Source organism: Myotis daubentonii, chromosome 10 (assembly GCF_963259705.1).
Source record: "Myotis daubentonii chromosome 10, mMyoDau2.1, whole genome shotgun sequence".
NCBI lineage: Eukaryota > Metazoa > Chordata > Mammalia > Chiroptera > Vespertilionidae > Myotis > Myotis daubentonii.
The window spans coordinates 68,826,135-68,852,030 of record NC_081849.1 but is presented as its reverse complement, the minus strand read 5'-3'; the positions used below and the strand labels follow the sequence as shown (position 1 = coordinate 68,852,030).

The window sequence follows — 25,896 nt, the reverse complement described above, 5'->3', positions numbered from 1 at the left end:
AGACTATAGCTAAGAAATATTTTCAAAATTAATATTGGACACTGGAACTTCAAGGCAGAGGTTTCTCTTGAATTCTAAAATAGGATTAATTCAACTAAAATGCTAAAATCACTAGGGCGCTGGTAGTAGATATATTGTTGGCTGCTTCTTCTTGAAAGTGCTAATATAGAGAATTATTTATATTGAGCTATTGTTATTCTCACAAGTAAACTTCTGGAGGAATTTTTATGTACTTTTCTCTATTGTACATTGTTGGCTGTACTTATGAATTGTTTTATTATTGCTCTTCTTCGTGAGATACTTGATTTCTAGCTGAGAAGTAAAAGTTCTGTCTTAAAATATAATACTGACATCTAAATATAGTCACATGTAAAAAGTATAAATAAATTCCTAAACTTAAAATTAGTGAATTCTTATAGGATTTCTATGTTTGTCAAGCCTAGAATAAATGATTCACCAGCTATTTAGGAGAAAAGATATAGGTACAAAGTGAATACATTACTGGGTGAAAATAAATTATGGCTAAAGTATAAAATAGCAAATCTTTTACATAAAAGCAGCATCAATGGGTGTTATTTTTAAAGGGTAAAAATATGTTCCATTCCACTTAATTGCATTACTCTTCATATTAATGTTTTTCAAAGTAAAGCATTTATTTTACTTTACAGAAAAACTTCCAGAATATTTTACTTGCAAATTACTCATACTATTAATTAGTCAACCATTTTCATAGTTTTCAGGTAGTCTTCAATTAAGAATAAAACATCTTGAAAGTTGAGAACATTTCATAATGTCACTAACTCAAAATAACCAATAAGTTCAGAATAACATTTATTAACATTTACATAATGCTTATATTCTGCCAGACACTACATCATTTAAATGCATAACTTACTTAATATTCCCAAGTTACTATTACTACCCCAGGCTAGATAACTTGCCTCCATAGCCAATACTCAGTGGTATACTGAGTATTCAAATCTAGACAGTCTACTAGGGAGACTATACATTTACCCACTAATCTATCCCATCTCTAGAGGGATAATTCAGCCTGGGTCTACTCTTTTGAAAGCCATTGTTTTCAAGCAGTCAGGGTTATCAAATGTAACCTGTTTTTACGCATTATGAAAGCGAATGTGTGAGTTACAAGCAACTAAAAGAAAACTGAGCATAATAAACACTGGTATGTCAAAAGATTGTACAGTATAAATGTTAAGAGTAGAGATGATGGCACTTAAATAACTTTAACTGTAGTTTCAGCCTGAGATCACTCTCAGTCTAAACAAACACATAAAAAGCCAACAGTCATGTTAACATTCAAGGTCATATCATTTAAATTACATACACATGCTGAAAAACTACAATAGCACTCCCCACAAATTATGCCCAAAGACAATTGTCTCATTAACCTTGTTCTAAAACATTAAAGATAATTTATTATAAAATAGTTAACTGGTCAAATTGTTCAACCAACTTTATTATTAGTCAATAAAATTCACAGACCTTAAATTTCTATGCAGAAATCAATCTTTACTGGAGAAAATTTTACATAATTTATTTTTACCTTTCCAAATAAAAAGTAGAAGGGTTTAGCTCTATGATTCTAGCCTGATGTCAGTCAAAAATAAAGTATGACAATAAATGTAGATCTACTTTCCTTTAAAGGCATCTTTGAAAGGAGCAATAAGAGGGACAGCAGTGTACATCTTCTCCAGAACTGGATTTCAAAGGCCTTCTTCGGCCTGTTTTCCACATGAGAAGAATTAGAGAACTTTCTGCCTTTCATTTTCCATTATGAGAACCTAAATGGGCCAATAAGTCCCGCCTATGTAGGTCCCCATGTGGTAGATGCAGCAGCAGCTATCGTGTGAGGAATGTAGGACACAGGAATCTGTGCAGCTGATTCCTGTGAACTGTAGTGGCAAATTTAAGAAAAAAAAAGGAAGGAAAAAAAGAGAAAAAGAAAAAACTTTAGCACTTCAGCTAAATCACTCAAAAAACTTCCTTCAACTGGGTCTGCTGCATTAATGAGGTCTTAGAACAGAACTGCTGATTTAGAATTAAATACTTTGGTGAGGCGCTTTACTATTATGAACTAAAAAGCCAGAGTTTATAAAAATAATTGGATGTGAAAATAAATGCTATTTTTTACATGAATCATCACTCTAGATTAAAAGAAGCTTAAATTAAAATGGAATCCTCTGAATTTAATTAAATGGTTTTTTAAAATTGTTTTAAAGGCACTTAAATAATGTAGAAAACTACATCTATTTTGTCTAGTAATTCAACTCTTTAAAAACTGTGGTAATTTAAAATTATGACAACTCTAATGTAAAATTAGCCAAAAGTAAATAAAATTTGAGTAAACAATGTAATTTTATCTGGTGCACATTTTATCAATATTCTTGTTATTCAAATGTCTCCCCCCCCCTTTTTTTTTTTTGCAAAATCTGCTTAGTTTAACTGATTTTGCATGTAGTTTTATATACTACCCAATGTTTGAATGAATATTCAAAAAACAATCATCTCATTATTGTTAAAGCAATCATCTCATTATTTCTAAAAAATACAACTACTAAACAAACCACAGTCAAACTTTTCAGCTACACTAGTTTATTGGCTCTCTAAAAATAACTCTGAGCCAAAAGTTCTTACATATTTTTTTAGCAAGTGAAATATGTAGTGAAATCCATGACAAACACACTATATCTAAGGTGCTGAAAATTTCGCTTTGCCTACAATGGTAAGTAAAATAAACATTTATTATTTGATAAGGAAAAGTATTATTTCAACAAGAAATAGTATATATGAATCATCACATTTATAAGAATACTACTGCCCAGTGCACAAATTCATGCACACTGAAAGGAAATTAATTAGAATATTTTAATATCGCTATTTGCCCTTTCTCTATAATAGAAGTGTCAACCAAATTCATGATCGACAATGATAGATGGAAACACATGCGTGTGATTGGCGCCATTGAGAGCTTTATATGTATTGTGCATGTGTGAGTCAATTTAGCCATATATATATGAATAAACTTGCTTAATTAGACCTGCTTTCTGATTTAGCTAAACTTTTTTCCAGCCCAGTGAAGCACCCCGACTTCTCTTTCAGGTAATTGTCAGCAACACAGCAGTAAATATCAACAAAGAGTAGATTATTATTGTAGGTCACACAGGGAGAACAAAGGGTAAAATATTTAACTGCAGCAGTGTTTGACTATATTCTGCACAGTGAAAAAACCTAAAGTCATTCTCAAGGTCCACCATTTCTTACTTCTTTTCAGTCCAGTCAAGTTTCTAAGCTTTCTAAAATCTCTGTTTTCTGGCTAATGAGAAGAAAATAGGATTCCACCGAGTCTCCTATCTACCTATTCCAGGATTTCCGTGAGGGTGAAATGAGATGAGGCATGGGAAAATGCTTCACAGACATTTGGTTAAAATGAAAAATGTTTGCACCTGGCTATAAAGCAAATCGTGTTCCTAGGCTGAAGAAACTGCAAGGAGGCTGGTAGTTTAGGAGAGGAAGCCAGGCATTGCTACTTGCCATCAATTACCCAGACGGACACTAGCATATTAGCCTTTTATATATATAGATACAAGAGGATTATATTTTCCACAAAAGCTAAAAGAAGCTGGTGTTGCTTAGTGGTTAACTGTTGACCTATGAACCAGGAGGTCAAGGTTTGATTCCTGGTCAGGGCATCTGACTGAATTGGGAGCTCCGATCCCCACTGTAGGGCATTCGGGGGGCAGCTGATCAATGATTCTCTTATCATTGGTGTTTCTATCTCTCCCTCTCCCTTCCTTTCTAAAATCAATAAAAAAATATTAAAAATACCTTTTTTTAAGCTAAAAGAAGGTGTTTTTCTTTCTTTTTTTTTTTTGTCAGTACTGACTCAGGAGGTGAAACAGGCTCCTGTGGAGACTCTGTGAATATCATTACCAGCATCATCATCAATGACCCAGGGAGGCCTGGAACTGTGGGTTCATACAGAATAAAAAGAACTTTCCCCCTAAAATCCCTTTATATGCATATGTTCTAAAAGCAGTAATCTTACAAACAAAATATACAGAAGTTAAGTGATCAGAGACTACCTTGGATGGAATCATGGCAAGATTTAAATGATAACTAGCCTAGGTATCCATCTTTCACAGGAATTTATGGCAGATGGTCACTTAGGGCTCTTCATAAACACCCACATTGATGCAGGTCTCATGAATTCAAAATGTAGCCCACAGATGTTTGGAAATCTCTGTTAGAAAGATGATCTTCTTTATTAAGATAAAGATGCTTTATCCTTTAAAAAAAATATCCCATAGATCCATCTTAGTTTTGTCCTGTGGAGTGTTGCAGGATAGTCAGAATTCCTTTTCTTACCTGATAGCTTTCATGCCCTTACTTTTAGAAGTTAAGTCTTTCCACTGGATTTTATGGAAGTGAGCTACAATACCCAAATAATCCCCCTTCCTTTATTTTCTGGTCACATTCTTGCTGCTAGAGTTACATTCTGCCAAGGTCCGTCTCAAAAGGTAGCGCTCATTATAAATACAACCTTAAAATGTGGTCATCACCGCAAACTCCAATAGGACAATCACCTCCCTCGTTAGCATACCATCATTAGTCAAATTTTAAAATGCATTAACTTTTGCAACAACTCTCTACTACAAATACCCAGCTTGTTGCCAACAAAACCATGGTCATCGATTATGCAGTGGACTTCCTGGACTCACACCAGAACTTCACACTTATATCTATTGCTATAAAATAGTATCATGCCATCAAATATGTTAACACGAATCCCTATATTTGAGGCCTGTGTCATCTTGAAAAATACCAAAATGCTCTATTTGCCTTCCTACCTAACTCATACTCTTCAGTTTCACAATTTGAGCAATGTTGACCTTCAAGTCACTGTTTACATTAGCCTTTCTCAAGTCATCATCTAATAACACTCAAGAATCTCCAAGGAAAACATTTTCTTCTATGGCAATTTACATTGAAGAAATTTCACCTGAGACATCGCTTTTCACTTGTTTACTTTTAAAACTGGTTTCATAGAGAACATCTCCCTAAGAGTGTGTCCTGACAGTTCATCTGGAAGTGAGACTAAGTGGTTGTTCAAAACACAGGCAATGATGTGCTCAATTCCATCTCTGAGGCAGGACGAACAAGGTCACACCACCGGCAAACCTGTCCATGGATAAGAACATGCACACAGACACGCAGGGCACATGTGGAAAACAAGGTACACTACTTTAGTCTAGTTAGAGTTGTCCTCTTTACAAGAAACTTTTACCTCCCTCTTTCTTCCCTCTTTCAAGACCGTATTTTCTTTTCAGCAAAGACAATTCATTAGTGAGAGTTCTGCAGGATCTCTGTCTCTATATGTCCCCATCACAGCCTTCCAGTTAACTGAAGCTCATCTATGTGGCAGGCCTGAGCTTCTCCATCCAGCCCCTGCTCAGATACAGGACCCCGCCTCCCCCAATCCGACGCCAGAGGAGGGTGCAACCACAGAGAACTTCCACTCCAACGGGGCAATCCCCGCGTAGAGTCCATTCGGGTGACCGTGTCTCTCCTCCAGACACCCCAACGCTAGAACCCCTTCCTCCTCGCGCCGCGCCTTCCCTGCGAGCCTGCTCCCGCGGGCCAGCTCGGGGTGCGCGCCCGGGTTAGTCAGTGCGCACGTGACGCGCGGTGCCCACATGACACGGCCATGGGCGGGGGAGGGGGTCAGAGCGGCGAAGCAGGGAAAAAGTTCAGGAAGACCGGTCCCAGCGCCCAAAGCGGTCGGTCCCCTCCGTGCTTGGTCAAGCGGTGGCTCAGGGTTCCCCAGGGGACGGCTGCGGATCAAGGCACCTAGGGTCCAGCTTCCCAAAAACGGGGGGTTGAGGGGGGGTGTCGGGCGCAGTTCTCCTCTCTCCCCGCCACCTTCCGCTCCTCTCCGCCCAGCGGGTGATGCTGCTGCACCCTCAAGTTGCTCCTTCCTCCCCTTTCTCCCTCCTTTTTATTTCCCCTACTTTCTTTCCTCCCTCCCTCCCTTCCTTCCTCCCTCCCCTCCCTCCCCTGAAAGCTCTCCATCCACTGCGGGCGCTGCCACTGACGCACATTGAATTTGCCCCCGGAGCTTGCCCGCATCTCCGAGGTCAGACACCAGGCCGAGCACCTTCCGCCGGGCGGCGTGTAACTGCGCAAACAAAGTTGTACGCGGCGCCGAAACCTGCCCTCGCTCCCAAGGCGCCCCCCGTTCGAATCCTGCGCCAAGCTCCCCGGCTCACCCGGTGCAGCCTCGTCCTCACCGCACCCCCGGGCAACACACCCCCTTCCCGGGCGAGCCCACCCTCCCGGCGCCCCGCGCCCCCGGCGGTCCGGCCGCCGCGCTCACCTTGCTTGACACACTTGAGCCGCAGGGGGTCCTTGCAGTGTTTGATGACGGCCAGCACGTCCCTGATGGTGAGCCCCGCCACTGGGGTCTCGTTCACCTCCAGCAGGAGCTCCTCCGACACCAACTTGCTGCCGCTCTCATAGGCCACCTTGCCGGGCTTCACCTCCCCCAGGTAGGGGAACTGGCCGTTCTCCGCACCCCCCTTCAGCTCGAAGCCCAGCTGGCCCTCCGGGTTCCTGCCAATGACACTCTCGTGGACTTTGCTGGTCCAGTGGCTTTTCTTTTTCAAGCTTTTGGACATGGCAGTGGGGCGAGTTGCCTCGGTTCCTGAGGGGTTCCTCCGGGGCAGGGGTGTGGGCGGTGAGAGGATGAGGATGGAGGAGCCGGGGGGGCCCAGAGGTGAGAAGAGCGGACTTTGCTTTCCTCCCACCTCTGTTCGGCGCTTTCCCTCTTCTTGGGATGGAGTGTGGACGCGGACGGGGAGGGAGGAGCGGGGCGGCTGGGCAGAGGTAGGAGAGCTGGGGTGAGGTGGTGCTGTCCCTGGAATGACACTCAAGGCTGTGGCCCCGCAGCGGAGAGCAGTGGCGGCGGCGGCGGCCCGAGCGAGCAGTAGCGGAGCGGGGAGCGGGTGGGGTGGGGGTGGTGACGGCGGGCAGGGATGCCGGGGGCCACTCCTGCGCCGTGCGGGTGGGAGCGCGCGCCTGGGTGTGCGGTGTTAGCTGATGTCCATGGCAGCTGCAGTGGCAGCGGCGGATCCGCGCGTGTGTGCGTGTGCGTGTGGTGTGTGTGTGTGTGAGTGTGTGTGAGTGTGTGTACTAGTTGTACTGTATGGGCAGGAGGGGAGGGGGGAGGAGGCGGCGGGAGCCGGCTGCGGGAGGAGGGGCGCGCGCCTGCCGGGGGGCCGCTTCGCCGCCGTCTCCGCGCCCTCCCTCCGCAGCTTGACCCGGTAGTGAAGGCGGAGAGAGAGGCAGGCCGGGGCCGCCTGGCAGCCCGCGAGGGGAGGCGGGAGCGGGGAAGGAGGGGAGCCGAGGCCCGGCGCGGGGAGGCCGGCAAGCAGGCAGGCCGGGCGCCCAGGGCGGACCTGGCTTCGGCCTCCCAGCGGCGAGCGGAGCTGGGCTGCGGCGCGGAGAGGGCGCGCCAGATCCCGCGGGCGCGGGCCGCGCGGGAGCCGCACGGCGAGCCCGGATGGGAGCGCGTCCCGGGCCCGCGCGCCGCCCGCCCCTGCGCGGGGTCCCGCCCGGGGAGAGCCGCCGGCGGGGCCGGGGCGCGGGGAGCCGGGGAGGCCGGCGGAGGGGCTCGCAGTGCAGAGGTTTCGACTCTTCCGGTTTCCAGCCGGACTCGAGGCACAGTTCTCAGAATTCCCCCTCGAGGGGCAGAAAGTTCGAGAGCTGCAGGCTGGGCGCCAGAGCGGGGGACGGCAAAGCTGCACCCCTTTCCCGGGACGGGCCTGAGCGCAGGGCGGAATGGCTGGTGAAAGGCGATTCCCGGGAGCGAGGGGAAGGGGCTTCAGGTTTCCTTGTTGGAGGAGCGGAAAGGGGCCGCGGGTTGGGGGGCTGGGGAGAGGGGTGCGGTGAGCAGCCTCCTAGGAGAAATGGACAGTTTAACCCACGCCCTGGAAAGCCCTCCGACTCGGACCTGTAACTTGGGAAGAAACCTTAAGAGGGCCTGGCCCGACCACCTCCTGCTGCAGAGAAGGAGAAGGTTTCGAGGGTGGACACTGCGGCCCATCGCGGCCGGACCTCAGCTCGCGGGCCGCCACCAGGCTCCTTAACCTCCAGCAGGTCCTCGGCCAGGAGGAGAGGTGAGGCCAGGGGCGCAGGGATGCTGGCGGGCTGCCGATTTCCACTCAGCCGCGAATTTCCTGCGAGCTGTTAGGGGTGATGTTTAGCGTTTTTGTGACTGGTAAATGATTTGCACTTGCTTTACTTTCAAATGATAACTTCAAGACAGAAAAGGAATCGCACACCTACTCATCTCCTTAACGCGTGAAAAGCACCGAGCAGTTAGGAATCTTGATGTCTGAGATGAAGATGGTGTGGGAGGCAAGCGGGATAGTTAGAAATGTTTTGTCAACCCAAACAGAAAGGCCGGGTTTGGTTTCGGGCCCTGCTACTTGCCAAGAGTGTGATCTTCAGTGTGGTGCTTGACCGTTCTGCGCATCAGTTTCCGCATTGGTTAACTAGGGTTGGAAGGACTAACCCCGGGATAAGAATGAAATCAGGTTAATGCATGCAAAGTGCTTGCCTGACACAGGTGGGTAGCACTTAAAATGTTAATTTCCTTCCTTTTTCCCCTCTCAAGTGTAACTCATTATTTGGGGAAAAAGGTGAATCAGATTTAGTCAGAACTGGAAGAAAGATGAAAGAGAGATGATTTGTTTAACCATGTGTCTCTTTTCACTTGAGAAACCAGATCCCCAGTGAGTTGGCTGCCCCTGATGAGGATTATTCAGTGAGCCAGGGGCGGTGCCAGGATCTGAAACCAGAGCTACAGGCAATGCCCAAAGAAGTCGGCTTTTAGCGTTATAAGACACAATCCCAAGTGGAAATTGATAATAAGAACTAAATAGTTATTTTTAAACACCAATTATAGACTAACATGTATGGGCAATACTAGTATTTATCAAGTTCTAACTGCATGCTAGATGTTACCCTATAGGCTTTATATATATTAATTTATTTCTCCTGACATCTTAGTAAAGAAGGTACTCTTACCATCCCCTTTTATAGATAAGGAAATTAACTTTTGCAAGCCTGAAAATTTAGCCAGTGGGGAAACTAATATTTGCACTCAAGTATTTTGGCTCCAGACCTGGTCTCAATCACTGTATTGTCCCTCTCCCCTTGACTTACAATGTGTCATACCAGTGTCCCCAAAGGTTTGGTCTGTGTTTTATTGTAGGGATAATTAGGAAAAAACAAAACAAATGGAACAGGAGTTTGGAATAAAAGTGTTTTACCCTCTAGAATCCAGGAAAGTCGTTGAGGGGTGTGTCAGCTAATTGAGTGTTTCTCGGCTCCTAATTCTTCTTTGCCCTAAGTTGTGATTTTAGAGTTAGAACCTATGAACATTTCTTTGATGTTATTTGGTATAGTGTTAGGACTTGTCAGTAGAAGGTGCCAGAGGGACCCTACATAAAAAGGGGACTTCTCTTCTTGGTTCCAGTGCTTCTTGCTTCTATGGTGTAGTGGTGGGTGGCTTTCTGGCCAGTGATGGGCAAGAAACCAGTGTTTTACACCCTCCAGTAAGTTTGGTGAGTTCTCTAGTGTGTGGCTTCCCAGTAAGCCTTGCTGGAGTCCCAGGGGGTGGTTTCCTAGCACATTTCACTGGCACCCCAGCTGGTGGTTTCCTCACCAGCCCAGTCTGTGACACCTCAACCAATTTTTTGGCCATCAAGTGGGCCGCAGGCACATTATTCCCAGTGAGGCATGGGTGGGGATTGGGGAATTCTTTTAAATTATCCCACACCCCTGGAGGCACCCGGGACTCTGGCTTCCCTGACAGCCCGGGCTTCTCGGTCTGGAAGATTGTCTGAAAGGACGTCCTGTCTAATTAGCATATTACTCTTTTTTTATTATAGATTTCTCCTGATTTCTGTCTCCTGACTGGCCCTTGACTGATACAAGGCTAAAGAGATCATGTAGAACACTGAGTAGAATTTTGTCCCTGGAGTCAGAAGTTGGCATCCTGTCTTTAGCTGTGCAAACTTGACTAAGTCACTTAAACTCTCAGAGCTTGTCCCCTCATTTGTAAAAAATGTATGACAAGGTTTTGTGAGCATCATGTAAAATTTGAAAGCACTTTAATTACATTTAAATGTGAGTGCACTTTAAACCTGTAAAGTGCTATCACAAGTAAAGGTGTTAATTATCAGTATAGGAACAGGGTAGCAAAGAAGATTTTCTTTAAGAAAAAAATTGCATGCATTCTGGGTACTTAGTTTGTTTCCTGGGGGTAAAAGCAGCATTTTCTCTAGGATTTATTCTCATCAAGTAAATATATTATTGGTTGGTTGGCTGGTTGGTTAGTTGACTTTGCCTAGCTTTTCAAAGATAAAAATAATTTCTAGTCTCAAGTAGCTCAAGTTTCTAGCTCTATGAAAAATACAACTACAATTACAAACATTTTGAAATGCGAGATTCAGACTAATTTGGTTACTTTCTAGTCTGGTATCCTTCATATTTGCTTTATTTTGTCTCCTGTACCCTTTCTGGGTATAATGTCTGTGTCAAGAAAGAATTCTTTCATTGCTGAGCACTCTATGTGTAAAGCATGGCACTAGATATTGCATGCTATTCCAAAAGAAAAATAGTTTAGGAGTCTTAAATGCTCAAGAAAGAAAAACATGTGTGCATTCAGTCTTTAGAAGAGTTCTCTGAGGTAAATGCTTGTGGGAGATTCTACCCCATCCCCTTGGATCCCTCCGATTGGGTCTGGGTGCCCTTCCCCCAGCTTCTGTGTTCTTTTATTTCTCACAGCCATCCCCTGCCACTCTCTGTGGAAGATTGCCCAAAAGCTCCTGGATTCGCTTTGCCTTCAGGCACAGACAGCCAGAGAGAACCATCTGGGAGTTAACTTCCCTCCCAATGCACCTTTCCCAAGGACTGCCCTCCAGAGCATAAAAGCCCAGCCCTATTGCCTCGAATAGTAAGAAAACTTGGGATGTCATTTATACCCCAAAGCTCCCCTGCAGGATCATGCTGATGCGAGGGTTTTGCCTGAAATCGCTTCCCTCCATGTCTTGCTTACTCTGGTAACTTAGGTATTTTTTCCTGGAGGCATTTCCTTAATAAATCATGTGCACACAGTCCTCATCTTAGGGTCTGATTCTGGGGACCCTGACCTACACCATTACTATTCCTTTTTACAGACCAAGAAACGGAGGTTCAGGTGTTTTAAACTGCCCAAAGTTACTCTCCCAATAAAAGGAAGGAGTTTTGATCTGATCGAGGTCTGTGTGACTCTAAAGTTCCTATTCCTAATGCAGTATTACTTTTCAAGAACCTCATACTGAGTTTTAATTATCTATAGAAGTGGACACAAAATGCTGCAATTGATCGATGGACAGATTTTTGCATCCCTATAAGATCTCTGTGTTTGAGGAGAAATAATAAGGGCCATAGGCAGTAAGACCAAAGCATGGTGCACCCCCATCAGAGACCTACCTGACCAGAAGTATGAAGACATGTCCCACATTTTAGCAGAGAGTGTCAATGTCCAATGTGATTTTCAGGCAAGGGCTTTCTTCATGCTAAGGTTGAATTGGATTTCTAGATTTTTCCTATCGCTTCTATAACAAGCTACCATAGATTTGGTGTTTTAAAATAAATTTATTATCTACAGTTGTGGAGGCCGTAAGTGCAAAATAAGTCTTGTTGGGCTAAAATTAAGGCATAGGAGAGACTATGTTCTTTCTGGATCTCTGGGAGAGAGTTCTGTTTCTTGCACTTTCCTGCCCTCGGAGGCCACCTGAACTCTTTGGTTTGTGGCCCCCTTACTCTGTCTTCAAAGCCAGCAACAGCAGGTCAGTCCTGCTCATATTTTATCACTGATTCTGACTCCCCTGCCTCCCTCCTCCAATTTTCAGGACTCTATATCAGGCCCACCCAAATTTTAAAATCCAATGATTATCCATTTTAGTTCCATCTGTAACCTTAATTTCCCTTTGCCTCTTGATGTTCCTCAGCAGAAGGTTTAGGGGATTAGACTCCACCAAACACATGCACAGAATTGTGTATTTTATTTGGTATTTTATCAAATTACATTATAGTGCTAATTCTCTTTACCTCAAAATCTTAAATATTGTAGTGATTGTAAATCTTGGGTTTATGTCAATTAAATTAGCCTGGAAGAATCCGAACTGTTTCATTTTAGTCTAGAATTAATGTTCATTGGTTGTGCTTCTACATTTCATAGAACTATTTTACTATTTTTCAGTATTGGTCGTAGTATTGAGAGGTGATATCTTGTCCAACGTCTGTGCAACTCAGGAACTTACTCAAACAGCAGTCAGTCAGTCACCTAGCCCTGTGCAAACAATCTGAGGAAAGGTAAAATTTGACTACTTAAAATCTATATGATTATTGGATCATTTCAGTTGCTAGAAATTTCTGAACGTACCTCTTTCTGTGAAATTCATGGACATGCAATATATACAAAGTGGGGAAAGAACTGAAAAATCATTTAAATCATTGTTCCATCTAAACTACAGAGTTCACAAGATGTGGAGGAATTTGACCAGCTCAATAAAACAAGAAAATATTTTTTGGTTCTTTAACTTTAAAATCATTGCAATATTTTATGTAAATGAAAATGAGTAAGACCTCTTTATGCTTTTGTTACCTTATTTGGCAAATGCACAATGTAGAACAAAATAATATTGTTTGGATCTGGAAATGTATGCTTCTTCTGCAGTGTTACATAGTCATACTTCCTGAATGTCAATATCTGAATTTATGTTTCAGTTTTATGTTTTTGCCTGTTACTTATTTGGTGCTTGTCAATCTTTTATCATCACTTCATATTCTACTGATCTCAAAACGATATTCTCATACCTTTTATACACTTCCTTACTAGATTTTTTTAAACGTTTCAAAAATTCTGGTACTTTGAGTTCATGCCATAAAGTAGCTATATTTATCACTCCCTTTTTATTTGTGTTCAATTGCTGCCACTTTTTACTTTATGATTCTAAATCTTTTAAAACCATCTTACCATTTTTTCATGCCTTTATCCTTATAGAAAATTCCATCTCCAAAACACTATTTCTTACTTTTCTAACTACTTGCATTTTTCCCTATTATTTATTCCTTCTGTTTTCCAAATGGGGAGCTTAATTTATCTTTTTTCCCTATAGCTCCTCTTATTTTGTCTTCAGTTTCCCATCAATTTTCATTATAAATGCTATAATAAATTCAAAGTATTCTACATGTATTTTTAATATGATGTCTACTGCCCATATTCTAATCCTGCCTATTATTTCTATCCTTTTGTTATTGATTTAAAATGACAACAGTTTTTATTTCAAGGATGCAAAAGAATCAACAAAGGAATAGTATTATCATGGGCTTATTTTTTGTCAGTGGTGAAAAATCTTGTAGGTGTAAAGGAAGTTACGGAAAGAAAGTGAACACATTCTGTTTTAAAATAGTGAGGAATAGTCAGATGTATTTTCTAGTCTTTGGAAAGCATATTTCAAAAAAATTCAAAGAAAAGTTCATCATGTTTCTCATCCAGATGATTGAGAAGCAGAAAATGCTAATGAACATTTGGTGGCAATGAGAATGTAATTCTGATCATACTTATTTTAATGATTTTGAAAACTTTTTCAAACACTATTCCGTGTGGCGTGATACGTTTTTAACCATTTTGAGTGTTATAGATGTCTTTCAAAATACGATGAATACTAGTGATCTTATCCCACCCTTCTCTCTACCACAAATGCATATGCACATGTATCTTCCAAATATTACATATAATTTCATGTAACTTATAGATCCATTAAAGAGATTCTTTGAAAGTCCAGCTTGAGTAAACCTTTTGTGTAAAGTTTTTTATTTATCTATACATAATCAGCTGATAGTAATCTTATCTGATGAACTCCAATAAAATGCTACCTGATCCTTTTCATCACATTTTTTTCTGCCTTGTATTATAACATTCTAGTCGTATCACAGCATCACTGCTAGGCTGTGTCATGAGAGCATACCTTCTAGTTTGTATTCCTCACAGAAGTGGAATGAATGACAGAAAATACAATAGCAGGAAAAAATGAAGACACATAACTACAATGAATATGAAAGGGTTAATTAGATCTATTAAGCACAGAATCAACTAATACCAGTAAAGTAAATCCAAAATTTAAAAGTGTATCTTAAAAGATCAAGAACAGCAAGAATTTGCCATCTGGGAAGGTATTAACGTATTAAGACAATTATATAACATTTTATCTATCAAGAGGAATAATTTTAAGCACGAAAAGGGGAGGACAAATTTCTTTAAAAGAAAATTGTAGTTTAAGATGAGACATGGGATAACTTGAAATCATTTAATTGCTTCAGAAGATTTTAATTTTTCAACTTCTGTCAGGTCCTAGAGCAATAAAAGAATCAGGAAGTCAAGCAAGCCATTGTCTGTAATCTCTGAAAAAAAGTGGACATTAAGAGATTCAGTAGAAGATGGGTGAAAAGCAAAACTATCATGATTTTCCAAAGAGGAGAAAAATGAACTCCAGAAACTATATAAAACAAAAATTAGGACATCAAGAAAAAGAAGTTATAACATGAAACTAGTCTAGCTTCATAAATAAGTCAAATGTAAAAATGCACATTTTTACTTATAAAGCATAACTTGTTTGTTGTGGATCCATGTTAGCTTAATCATTAGTCATTAATGCCATCAGTGTTTTCCTATGTCTGCAATGAATACTCAAAGACCAGGCTTCTGTCGTTTTGTTTAATATCTTCAAGTGTCGCTTCAGTTTGCAAATGCTCTTTTAACACATTCTCCACATCTGGCTTGACCGGGACACACAAAATAGGTTTATTACTTCCCTCTCATGAGCACTCAGTATTTAATATATGTTCTTCCGATCAACTGCTCAGATTGTTGCCTCATAATAATTTTGTATTATGATCCTTCTTCTAAACTTCTTCTAAGCCTTTTCTTTAATAATTTACTGACCCTAAAACTATCAGATATTTGAAGACCACTACCACAACTTAATATTGTAAATTTATAATTCAAATTTAATCAGTATACTTAATGTACAATACACTTTGTATAAATAGAAATATACTATTAATAAATATAATCAATTGAAAATTTTATATAAATGTACGATACATTTTCACCCATGTTATTTAATGACAATTATGAATATTTTACTTACACTTAGTATTGGTTGTGATATTGGTCAATTACTAGTTATATATGGTCTAGATTTAGATTAATTTCATCCGATTGTGAGTCTTAAATAATTTGCATATGTCGAAGTATTTTATAGTATAATAACTGCCATTTTACTAAAATTTCAAAATTTTGAGGACATAATGCTATTACGGTTTTTTACTTTAGGCTGTATTTAAACTATTATTTATATTGTCACCAGTGTCTTGATAGGAGAACTAGAAATAAGGAAATATTTTCTTAAATAACAATAGGTGTTGAAAAGGTAAAGGCTCCTATATACTCAGTCTGATCATGTAACTGCAGGAGTTTAGGGACTCATTCAAACACCATACAGACCTCAAGAAGAACAAACACTGCATTTGCCTCTTTAAGCTTAGAAAATATTTTAAAGGATGTCATTTTATGTTTATCTATAAACATTCTCTGAAGCTCCCATTTTAGCAGGAAGCTAAATAAAAGAATTTTAAGTTTTCCCAGTACTAATGGAGATTTACTTCACAGCCCTTTTCTCTGGAGACAAATACAGGTCTCTCCTCAAGGCTTGGTAGATTTGCACATGAGGTATGATTTAAAGGGCCAAAAACATCTTTTCTGCTCTTTCCAGATGCTTCACTATGTCTTGTCATATTGCCTGATAATTTTTCCTTAGAGACTTATCCTTTTGAGATAATAGAATGCAAATGGCTCTGAAAGGGTATTTTCTGCTTTAGTAACACTCATATGGCTTCTAGTGAACAAAATACATTCATTACAGGATAAAGGGAAGATTGCCAACTAACAAATCTCTAGAGCAGTGGTTCTCAACCTTCCTAATGCTGGGAGCCTTTAATACAGTTCCTCATGTGGTGACCCCCAACCATAAAATTATTTTTGTTGCTACTTCATAACTGTAATTTTGCTACTGTTATGAATCGTCATGTAAATATCTGATATGCAGGATGTATTTTCATTGTTACAAATTGAACATAATTAAAGCATAGTGATTAATCACAAAAACAATATGTAATTATATATGTGTTTTCTGAGGGTCTTAGGCGACCCCTATGAAAGGGTCATTTGACCCCCAAAGGGGTCGCGACCCACAGGTTGAGAACCGCTGCTCTAGAGTATGTACTGCACCAAACATTGCTTAGCAATTTCCATGATTTTCTCAGTCTAACTTATAAGAATAAAGAGATTAAACATCAAGGGGATATGGGTATGATACATAAAATTGTACAATTGGTATTTATTCTGTGTTTCTAATATATCTATTGGTTTATAAACAAAGGAAATAGAATGCTAACAAGTGGGTGTGGTGGTAGGGCGGGTACTACTTTACGTCGGTGGTATGGATAGGCCTCTCCTAAGAAGCAATATTTTTAAATAACTTTAAAATTTATTTTTCAATTACAGTATACATTCTTCATTAGTTTGTATTAGTTTCAGGTGTAAAGCATAATAGCCAGATAATCAAATCTTTACAAAGTATTCCCCTGATATTTCCAGTGCCCACCTGGCACCACAAATAGCCATTACAATATTATTGACAATATTCCCTAGGCTATACCTTACTTCCTCATGACTGTCTTGCAATTACCAATCTGTACTTCCCAATCCCTTTACCCAGACCTCCAAACCCCACTCTCCTTCAGCAACCATCAGTTTGTTCTCTGTGCTTCTGAGTCTGCCTCAATTCAGTTTGTTTTGTTCTTTAGACTTCACATATAAGTGAAATCATATGGTATTTGTCTTTCTCTAACTGGCTTATTTCACTTAGCATAGTACCCTCTAATTCCATCCATTTTGCTGCAAATGGTAAGATTTCATCCTTTTTATGGCAGAGTATTTTCCCTTTAATATGTGTACCACAACTTTTTTATCCACTCATCTATTCGTGGGCACTTTGGTTGCTTTCATAGTTTGGCTATTGTAAATAACACTGCAATGAACATGGGGGGCATATACCCTTTCGAATTACTGTTTGAGTTTCTTCATATACCCAGAAGTGGAATTACAGGGTCATAAGGCAGTTTCATTTTTTTATTTTTTGAGGATCCTCCATACTGTTTTCCATAGTTGCTGCACCAATCTGCATTCCACCAACAGTGCACTAGGGGTCCCTTTTCTCCACATCCCAGCTAGTACTTGTTTTGTTTGTGTATTTATTGATGACTAGAAGCCCAGTGCACGAAATTCTTTCCCGGGGGTGGGGGGGTCCCTCGGCCTGACCTGCACCCTCTCCAATCCAGGAGCCTTCAGGGGATGTCCTACTGACGGCTTAGGCCCACTTCCCATGGTTCTCTGCTCTCTGCGGGGCCTGCCTGCTCCACACCATGGTGATGGGCAAGCAGGCCCTGCTGGGTGCTGCCTGCAGGTCATGCTTGCCTGCTCCAGGGTCACTGGGTGCTGCCTGCGGCTGCGCTTTCCTGCTGGGCTCGCGTTGCTTGGGCGACGCTGCCAGTGTCCCACCCCAGCCCCTATGGGCGCTGCCATTTTTGTTGCAGAGTGGTGGTTAATTTGCATATTACTCTTTTTTTAGATAGGATAGCCATCATGACAGGTGTGAGGTGATATCTCATTGTGGTTTTAATTTGCGTATCTCTGATGATTAGTGACTGTGGAGCATGTTTTCATATATCTGTTGGCCTCTGTTTCTTTTCTTTGAAGAAGTGTCTATTCAGGTACTCTGCCCATTTTTTAATTGGATTGTTGGTTTTTTTGGTATTGAGTAAAATGAGTTCTTAGAATTTTGGAAATTAACCGCTTATTAGGTCTATCATTGACAAATATCTTCTCCCATTCAGTAGGTTGTCTTTTCATTTTATTGGTGATTTCCTTCGCTGTACAAAAACTTCTTAGTTTGATGTAGTCCCATTTGTTTATTTTTCTTTTGTTTCCCTTGCCTGAGGAGATATATCAGAAAGAAATATTACTGAGAGAAATGTCAGAGATTTTACTGCTTATATTTTCTTCTAGGACTTCATTGTATGTGATGTAAGAAGGTGGTCTAGTTTCACTTATTTGAATGTATCTTTCCAATTTTCCCAACATCATTTATCTCATTGTATGTTTTTGCCCTACAAGGTGATTTTTTAAGTCAAGACTTAAATGAGGAACAATATTCAATTCTGTAAAAATCTGAAGGAAGGACTTTTCAGGTAGAAGGAAGGGAGGTGTCTAGGTCCTGACGTGTCTAGATCTGTAAGGCCTTTAACAAATTACCAGGGGTGGGCAAACTTTTTGACTCGAGGGCCGCAATGGGTTCTTAAACTGGACCGGAGGGCTGGAACAAAAGCATGGATGGAGTGTTTGTGTGAACTAATATAAATTCAGAGTAAACATCATTACATAAAAGGGTACAGTCTTTTTCTTTTTTTTTTAGTTTTATTCATTTCAAAGGGGCCGGATCCAGCCCACAGGCTGTAGTTTGCCCATGGCTGAATTAGACCCTGATTAAAATTTAGTTCTCCCCTGACTGCTAATCATTCACCAGGCTAATCCATGCCTCTGTGACTGTGGATATGCTGTTTCTTTGGTTTGATAGTCTCTCATTCATTTGTTCTTGCCTGATAAACTGTGACTCGACTCATCTCTTTTTTTCCCCCTTTTTTTTTCTTTTCTTTTTTTTTTTGAGAGCCCATTACTCAGTGATGATCCCTAAAGACACAGAGATGAATGAGAGTTTGCATTTAACCTCAAGAAACTCAGTTTAGATACAGACATAGCTGTAATGCAAGAGATTTAAAAATTGTGTTTTGAGAATATCAAGGTGGGATGACTAAATCTCAATAAGAAACTTGGGAAAGCCTTAGAGATGTGTCTTTTTTTATTATTCTTTATTATGTAAAATATTCCATATGTCTCCTTTTTTCCCCATTGACCTCTCCCTGGCCATTTCCTCCCCCTCCCTCCCCCAGCACATGCCCTCACATGATCTCACTCATTTATGGAATATAATGAACACCATAAACTGCTGAACAAAAATAGATCCAGAGACATAGAAGCTGTGACTCATCTCTTAAACTTCATCTCAAGCATTCACTCTTTTAGGAAGCCTCCTCTTTTTCTACTGTTGTCTTTGTGCTACTGTTGTCTTGTGCACTTGATAAACTACTTTGCAATTACTAATTTACATATCTGCTTTTATCACTACTGAGTTTCTTTAGGATAGAAACATTATTAATTCATCCTTGGGTACATATGGACCAGAATAGTAGTACTATATACTTATAGTAGTAGTATATAGTAGGTACTCAAATCATTGTTAAATAAATTAATGGATATCTTTTTGTTGTTATGACTTAGTATAACATTTATCTTCAGAAGAGTTTTCATGACATATTTTAATTAGTAGCCATAAACTAACTCTGTACTATAGCTATATTCTGTAATCAGTAGAAAGTCTATTGTTGTTTCATTTTGAAAAAATAAAATATTGAAATATGATAATTCATATTTAATGCAAACTATACCCATGAAAACATTGTAAAAAGATTGAGTAATTTTTATATACAGCTTACAATTCAGTTTTTCTATTACCATTATTTATTACAGATTTTCAGTCTACTTTTAAATATGTTAGCATTGAATACAAGTTACTACTTAATTAAAATCATGATTCCATAGCATGTTTTCTGTGGTTTATCTTTTTAAGTTAGAGTAGTAGAGTGGTATTTGGGACATTCATTACCTTTTATTTAACAGAACTTAACTGTTCTTAACTTGGAACCTGAGGGCTTTTCCAACTCCTAAGTGCCTGGCCAAAGCAGAATAGCTGAATGAGGAGCTGCGAAGAGAAATTATGAGAGATGTAGCCAGAAAGATGGGAGGAGGATATGGACCTTTTGGAGCCAAGTCAAAGGTCATTTCTGTCAGGGAACAATGACAGCACCATACTTAAATATATGACAGATATATAGCATTAAAGTAAAGTTGTAGAATTGCAAATGCATACTTGAAGCTTTTTCCCCCCAGAAAGTTCCCAATATGTTGGCATTTGCTCAGTGTCTAAGGGGATAATTGCGTAAGTAATTGGTATTTGTTCTAAGCCTTATCTGTATGTAGTCAGGGAGAGGATCTTACCCTACAGTTTGTCCTTGAAGTCATTGGTGGTAGAACTGCATGATACAAATATACTGAATGAACTAAACTAATGAATAAATGCACACACCTTTACATTTAATCCTAGATATTGTTTTAAAACTTTGAATCAGTAGGGAAACCTAGGTTGTTATTTAATCGATGGGTTAAAATTTACTACTAATATATATTTTTTATTTTAACCTTCTAATTGTCCCAGATTTTTTCTGCAGAGGCTCTTTCAAGATGCTTCCCTTGTCCCTTTCACATGTCCTACTGATTATTTAAATACTTCCTTGCTTCATGACATATATTTAAAATATATTCCAAATTTATCCTGTTCTCGTCCTTCCCCAGCTCTGGAATTTGTCTTTCCTCCCCAAGGAACCCTGTTCCTTTTAGGGAAGAATGGTATATTTAGAAACCAAGATACAGTAATTTGGCTTGTTTATTGCTATTGGTGGACCATTTCTGATAAGCCCTTTCAGTGGACAGAGATAGGAAATGTAGAGAGATATTTCAAATATACTTATATGTAATGTATTAAGAATATAAGAAGAAATAAATCTTGGCTTATTATGAATAACACATTAACATTTTTAAAGGGAAAATACTTGTTGTCTACATAAAGTGGGCCTACAAAATAATAATATTCATATGGAGCAAAGCACACTAAATAGATTTAATAGTTAAACATAATATGTCTTAGAATCTTAGGTATTAGAGGAGATATTTTCTAGAACTCTCATCTAGGTATTATAGACTAGACCAGTGGTTCTCAACCTGTGGGTCGCGACCCCTTTGGGGGTCGAACGACCCTTTTACAGGGGTCGCCATCGGAAAACACATATATAATTACATATTGTTTTTGTGATTAATCACTATGCTTTAATTATGTTCAATTTGTAATGATGAAATTGGGGGTCACCACAACATGAGGAACTGTATTAAAGGGTCGCGGCATTAGGAAGATTGAGAACCACTGGACTAGACCCTTGCAGTGTGTTTGGATCTGTTAGAATAGAAAAATAAGATTGAGACAAAAGCTTCTCCTAATCCTTCCCAATGCTTTTAACCGCATGGTGAAAGCATATTAAGCACTCATTACACCCAGAATTTTGAATGCATATTTATGAAAGGAGTAAAACAAGGAAGCAGTGACTCTACTTAGGAACAATACTAATGTGTTCTCTTTGGAAAAATACAGTAGCTACAGAGGCAATACTAGCCATTTCACTTAGCAATGGCTTATCATTGGGCTCCCAACATGGATAAGTTGTTTGAAAAAGATGAGAAGTTAGGAACATAAAAATAATCAGGATTTGCGTTACAAAAGCCCTACGAGTATATATTCAAATTCTTACAGAGTTTTCTCACAGCCTGTCACAGAGGACTTTTTTTCTAATCGTTTGTCTCTCCCCTATTACATTGAAAACCAGAGCTTCTCCACTTGGTTTACTAATCCCAAAGATTAATTCAATAGAAGTGGAGACTTATTTTTACTGGTTCATTCACTTTATCTAGAAAAATATAGTTTGATATTTTAAAGTTTGTTTTATGTGGTATAATAAAACAAAGATTCCTATTATAACACATCATATACACACTTGCTCTCTATTGCATTGTTATAATTTAGTGACCTGAAAAATAATGTGAAACATTTACACATATATATTATATGTGTAATTTTTATTTCAGAAATAGTAGAAAAGAAAGTAAATTCCTGAAGAAGCCACAGTTGTGATATAATAAAAAAGGACACAACAATATCACATGATCTCACTCATATGTGGTATATAATGATCAACATAATTTGATGAACAAAAATGGATCCAGAGACAAATGGCAGGGGAGGTGGAGGGTTAAAGAGCAAGCAAAGGACTTGTATGCATGCATATTAGCATAACCAATAGACACAGACACTGGGGCAGTGGGGGCTTGCCAGGGGTGGGAATGGCTGGGGGGAGGGGGAGGCGGTCAATGGGGGGGGGGAGGAGACATGTAAAACTTTAGACATAAAAATAACATGTTTCCAAATGAGAAAAAAAAGGAACAATGAGTTGAGCAGTGTTAGAAGGCAAGATTAACAATTATTAAGGAGCTACAATGTGATAAACACTATATATATTATATTTTTATTTAATCATCTTAACAATGTAATTGCTAGAGCTATTATTCCCATTTTATAGAAGAAGAAACTGACATTACTGCCTTGTTAAACTCAGTCAACTTTGTGTGATTAATACATTGTGGAGATTGAACTCAGACCCACATATGTTTAACACTAGATCCCACACTAGATCACATAAGGCTTTGCTCTGCTCTGCCCCTGTTCAGTGACAACTTGCTCAATTGATTCTTTGTGTTTTCTTCTGAAAGAGAAGGATGTTGGCCTATCTCAACAATCTGCAATGTTCTACCAATCAGTAGATGTGTTCACCACACATCATAGTTTTTTTTAATGGTCAGCATTCATGATTCCAAATTAACTATGACTCAGTGATGCTTTAAACTTCATTTTAATTTAATTAATTAAAACAGATCTGCATACATTGAAAAGTATAAGTTGTGACAACAGCATAGAAATATTTTTTAAGTAACAATTCATATCTGAAAATGAACCAAAGATACATGGGGAAGGTGTGAACCACACGTACGTGGCTGAAAGCTAACTTGGAGTCATCTTAAATGACTTTATTCAAAAGGGCTGCCTAAAGGCAGTCGGATCCCAACAGAGAGAGTCTGTGAAGATATGGACTCCTGAGATCCAAATCCCAGTCAAGTGCAGGAGAGCAATACCTACCAATGAGTGGGGGATGAGTAAATGGTCTGAAGAGCCCTCTAAGGAACTGAAACCCCCTGGCAGGGAAAAAGAGAAGGGTCAGCTGTGACACCTGCCAAACCAGAGAGCAGTGATGGCAGCTCACAAATACAAGCCTTGCAGCAGCGTTCCTGTGCCCTCACCTCTCCTCCCTTCACCCTCTCGAACCCTAGAATCGTCAGAAACAGTGCAAGTTAACAATTGTGAAGAGGTAGAAAGACAAGTTGGGAAAGTAGAAGAGTATCTATCCAAGCCATACTTTATACTGCAAGCCTGCCTTCTGTTGCATAGCTGATTAGCTGAGTGCAGAAGCTTTAATTTTGAATGAAGCTTGAAGTTTTTATTATTGCTTTAGCTACACCTATCAGTTTCAGAAGTGAAATAGTTTTAAGTGACAAAAGTACCAGGAGAATTTATTATTTAAGAGAGCTTTGGGGACCAACCACGATGTTACCTAGGGGAAGGAAAAGAATTACCCTATAGAGCGTATTATAAGGAACGTTATGAGAAAAAAAAGTTACTTAATGATTTAATTTTGTCAATTGGTTTCCTTCACAGTATCATATATCTATTTATAAGGTACTAAAAATACACATTTATCTATATATGTGCATGTATCAATGGAACACATTTTTCAGTTTTCTTGATTTTAAAAAATTTCTTATGTGGTTATTCTCTCAATTTTATTTCTATATATTCTTTCTAAATTCTATAGTTATAAGCAGATAAGGATAAAATGCTTATATGTAAGATTCTAAATGTGTTTTTCATAATTGATAAAGTCATATTTTATCTAAACCTCATATGTCATGTGATATATTTGACACTCTATCATACATGCATGTGACTGTTTATAAAACACAAATCAACTCAAATAAACAGGACCAGAATTAGATTTGAAAAAATGTATCCAATAATATGTGTAAGATGAGGCAGAATGAATTCTAATTGAGTTCACAGAGGATTTGAAATTAGATATAAATCTGTAATATATTACTTTAGATAAGAATTAATATTAGATTTGCATTCACAAAAAGGATTATGTTTACCTTTGATTACCACTTAGACAGAACTTTAGGACAGATATCCTATCTTTACTCTCTTTTCCTCCCCTGCCACCTAAACGTCCTTGAAAAATCTGTCCATCTTGATCATCAACATTCACTGTTTTTGAGGAATGTAGAAGACATAAGATTTACAGTTTAGTGGGAGATAGAATGCAATTAAGAAATATTTTTATAAGTGCAGAAAAATTTTTGTTTTCAAAGGGGTAACACTTTTAATATCTTAAAAAGTGATTTGTCAAATACTGAGTTTTAGATATTAAGTCTATCAAAGATTAAAAACCACAAGAGAGTTTCTTATAAATAAGTGTTCCACATTTAGCTTAAAGAACTTATTGAGGACATAGTATTCTATCAGTATGTGGGCATTAATGAAATGTTATTTGAAACAGATAATAGAAATTACCATATTTTAGGTCCTGTGATTTAGAATTTAGTATTGGTCATAACATGGACCCTAAAGCCACCGTTGATATATATATGTGTATATATGTATATATATATATAATCACACACATATATAAATATTTTAGTAGACAAAAGCCATTAATGGCCTATAATGATCTCATTCTCACTAGTATAATGTAGGATGAAGTATATAAAATATTTATGTATATTATTTCATTATTAACAAATGACTGAAAAAATAAAACCCTCAAGAATATTATAATAAATAGTTAATGATACTCAGTATTACTCTGAAAATTTGCTTAAAAATACTGGTTTTAATTCCATGCGTCATTAGACACCCCTAATCTCCTACCCAAGAGCTGTTGTACTCCACTATCTCCTTTTTCTTCAGATTGGCCATGATCCCAGATAAAATACGCCCCTTCTCAGACCCTGTTTCAGTCAGGAATGACCATGTAACAAAAGTTTAGGCAATGTGATAAAGGCATGGATCTGCTAGAGACTTCTGGGAATGTTTTTGTTTTTATCTAATACAGATGCTCTTTTTGTACCTTTCTGTTTTTCTAGCCTCTAGCACAATGGAAAAGGGAGATGCCATCTTGCCTCTATGATTCAGCAAGAATGAAGATAAAACTTCACTGTGATCATGATGGAGCCAAATGAAAGAAAGGACCTAGACTCCCTTCCTTCACACTTCTTGTTATGTGAGGAAAATCAAATGCTGTTGTAAGTTTAAGCTACAGAGATGGGCTTCTACTTCATGTAACTAAATATGTCACAGTTCGCACAATATGAATAAAATTGGTAAAAGTATTCATTTTCAAGGCTTAATCTGAGAGACGCATGATACCTAACATATCAAATCTCCAAAAAATTATAGTTCTTTAATTCATTGTGATTTTGAATTGATTTTTCACAGTCTTTTAGTTACCAAACTATTAAATACATTTTAACATTCAAATCTGTGAGTAATGCAGATGAATCCTGTTAATTTCTTGGTGTGAGTATGTTTGTCTGTGTGTATGTGCATATGTGTGTGTATATGTACCTATATTTCCTGGGGTACTCAATGCTAGTTATCTTCAACCCATTACTTAAATCTCTTCATCCAAGTTTCACTTCCTTAGGCAAAAGATCCTAATATATCCCATTAAATATATCTAAGTATATAATATATCACATATAAATTATATAATCTATATTAATAAAAGTAATATGCTAATTAGACCCGGAGA

At 39.1% G+C, this 25,896-nt stretch overlaps 1 protein-coding gene and 1 long non-coding RNA gene across 10 annotated transcripts in view; one reads left to right on the top strand and one right to left on the bottom strand.

The window, feature by feature from the left end:
- The window catches only part of MAGI2 (membrane associated guanylate kinase, WW and PDZ domain containing 2), a 1,174,807-nt gene extending 1,167,640 nt beyond the window's left edge, over positions 1-7,167 (bottom strand). For 4 of the 8 annotated variants that reach the window (XM_059712711.1, XM_059712714.1, XM_059712712.1 and 1 more), the window contains exon 1: positions 6,395-7,167. In XM_059712711.1, coding sequence (XP_059568694.1) covers positions 6,395-6,695 — 301 coding nt within the window. In that variant the 5' untranslated portion in view covers positions 6,696-7,167. The remainder of the gene's footprint in view (positions 1-6,394) is intronic. The other 4 variants (XM_059712715.1, XM_059712716.1, XM_059712720.1 and 1 more) reach the window with 2 other exon arrangements.
- A 1-nt stretch (position 7,168) lies between these two features.
- LOC132243109 (uncharacterized) lies at positions 7,169-25,626 on the top strand. Of its 2 annotated transcripts, XR_009454796.1 has the most exons (5): positions 7,169-8,195; positions 10,873-11,041; positions 11,265-11,345; positions 12,332-12,444; positions 25,229-25,626. It is a non-coding gene; the product is annotated as an uncharacterized LOC132243109 (long non-coding RNA). The 2 variants fall into 2 exon arrangements; XR_009454795.1 differs by lacking the exons at positions 10,873-11,041; positions 11,265-11,345.
- Positions 25,627-25,896: the final 270 nt, after the last annotated feature.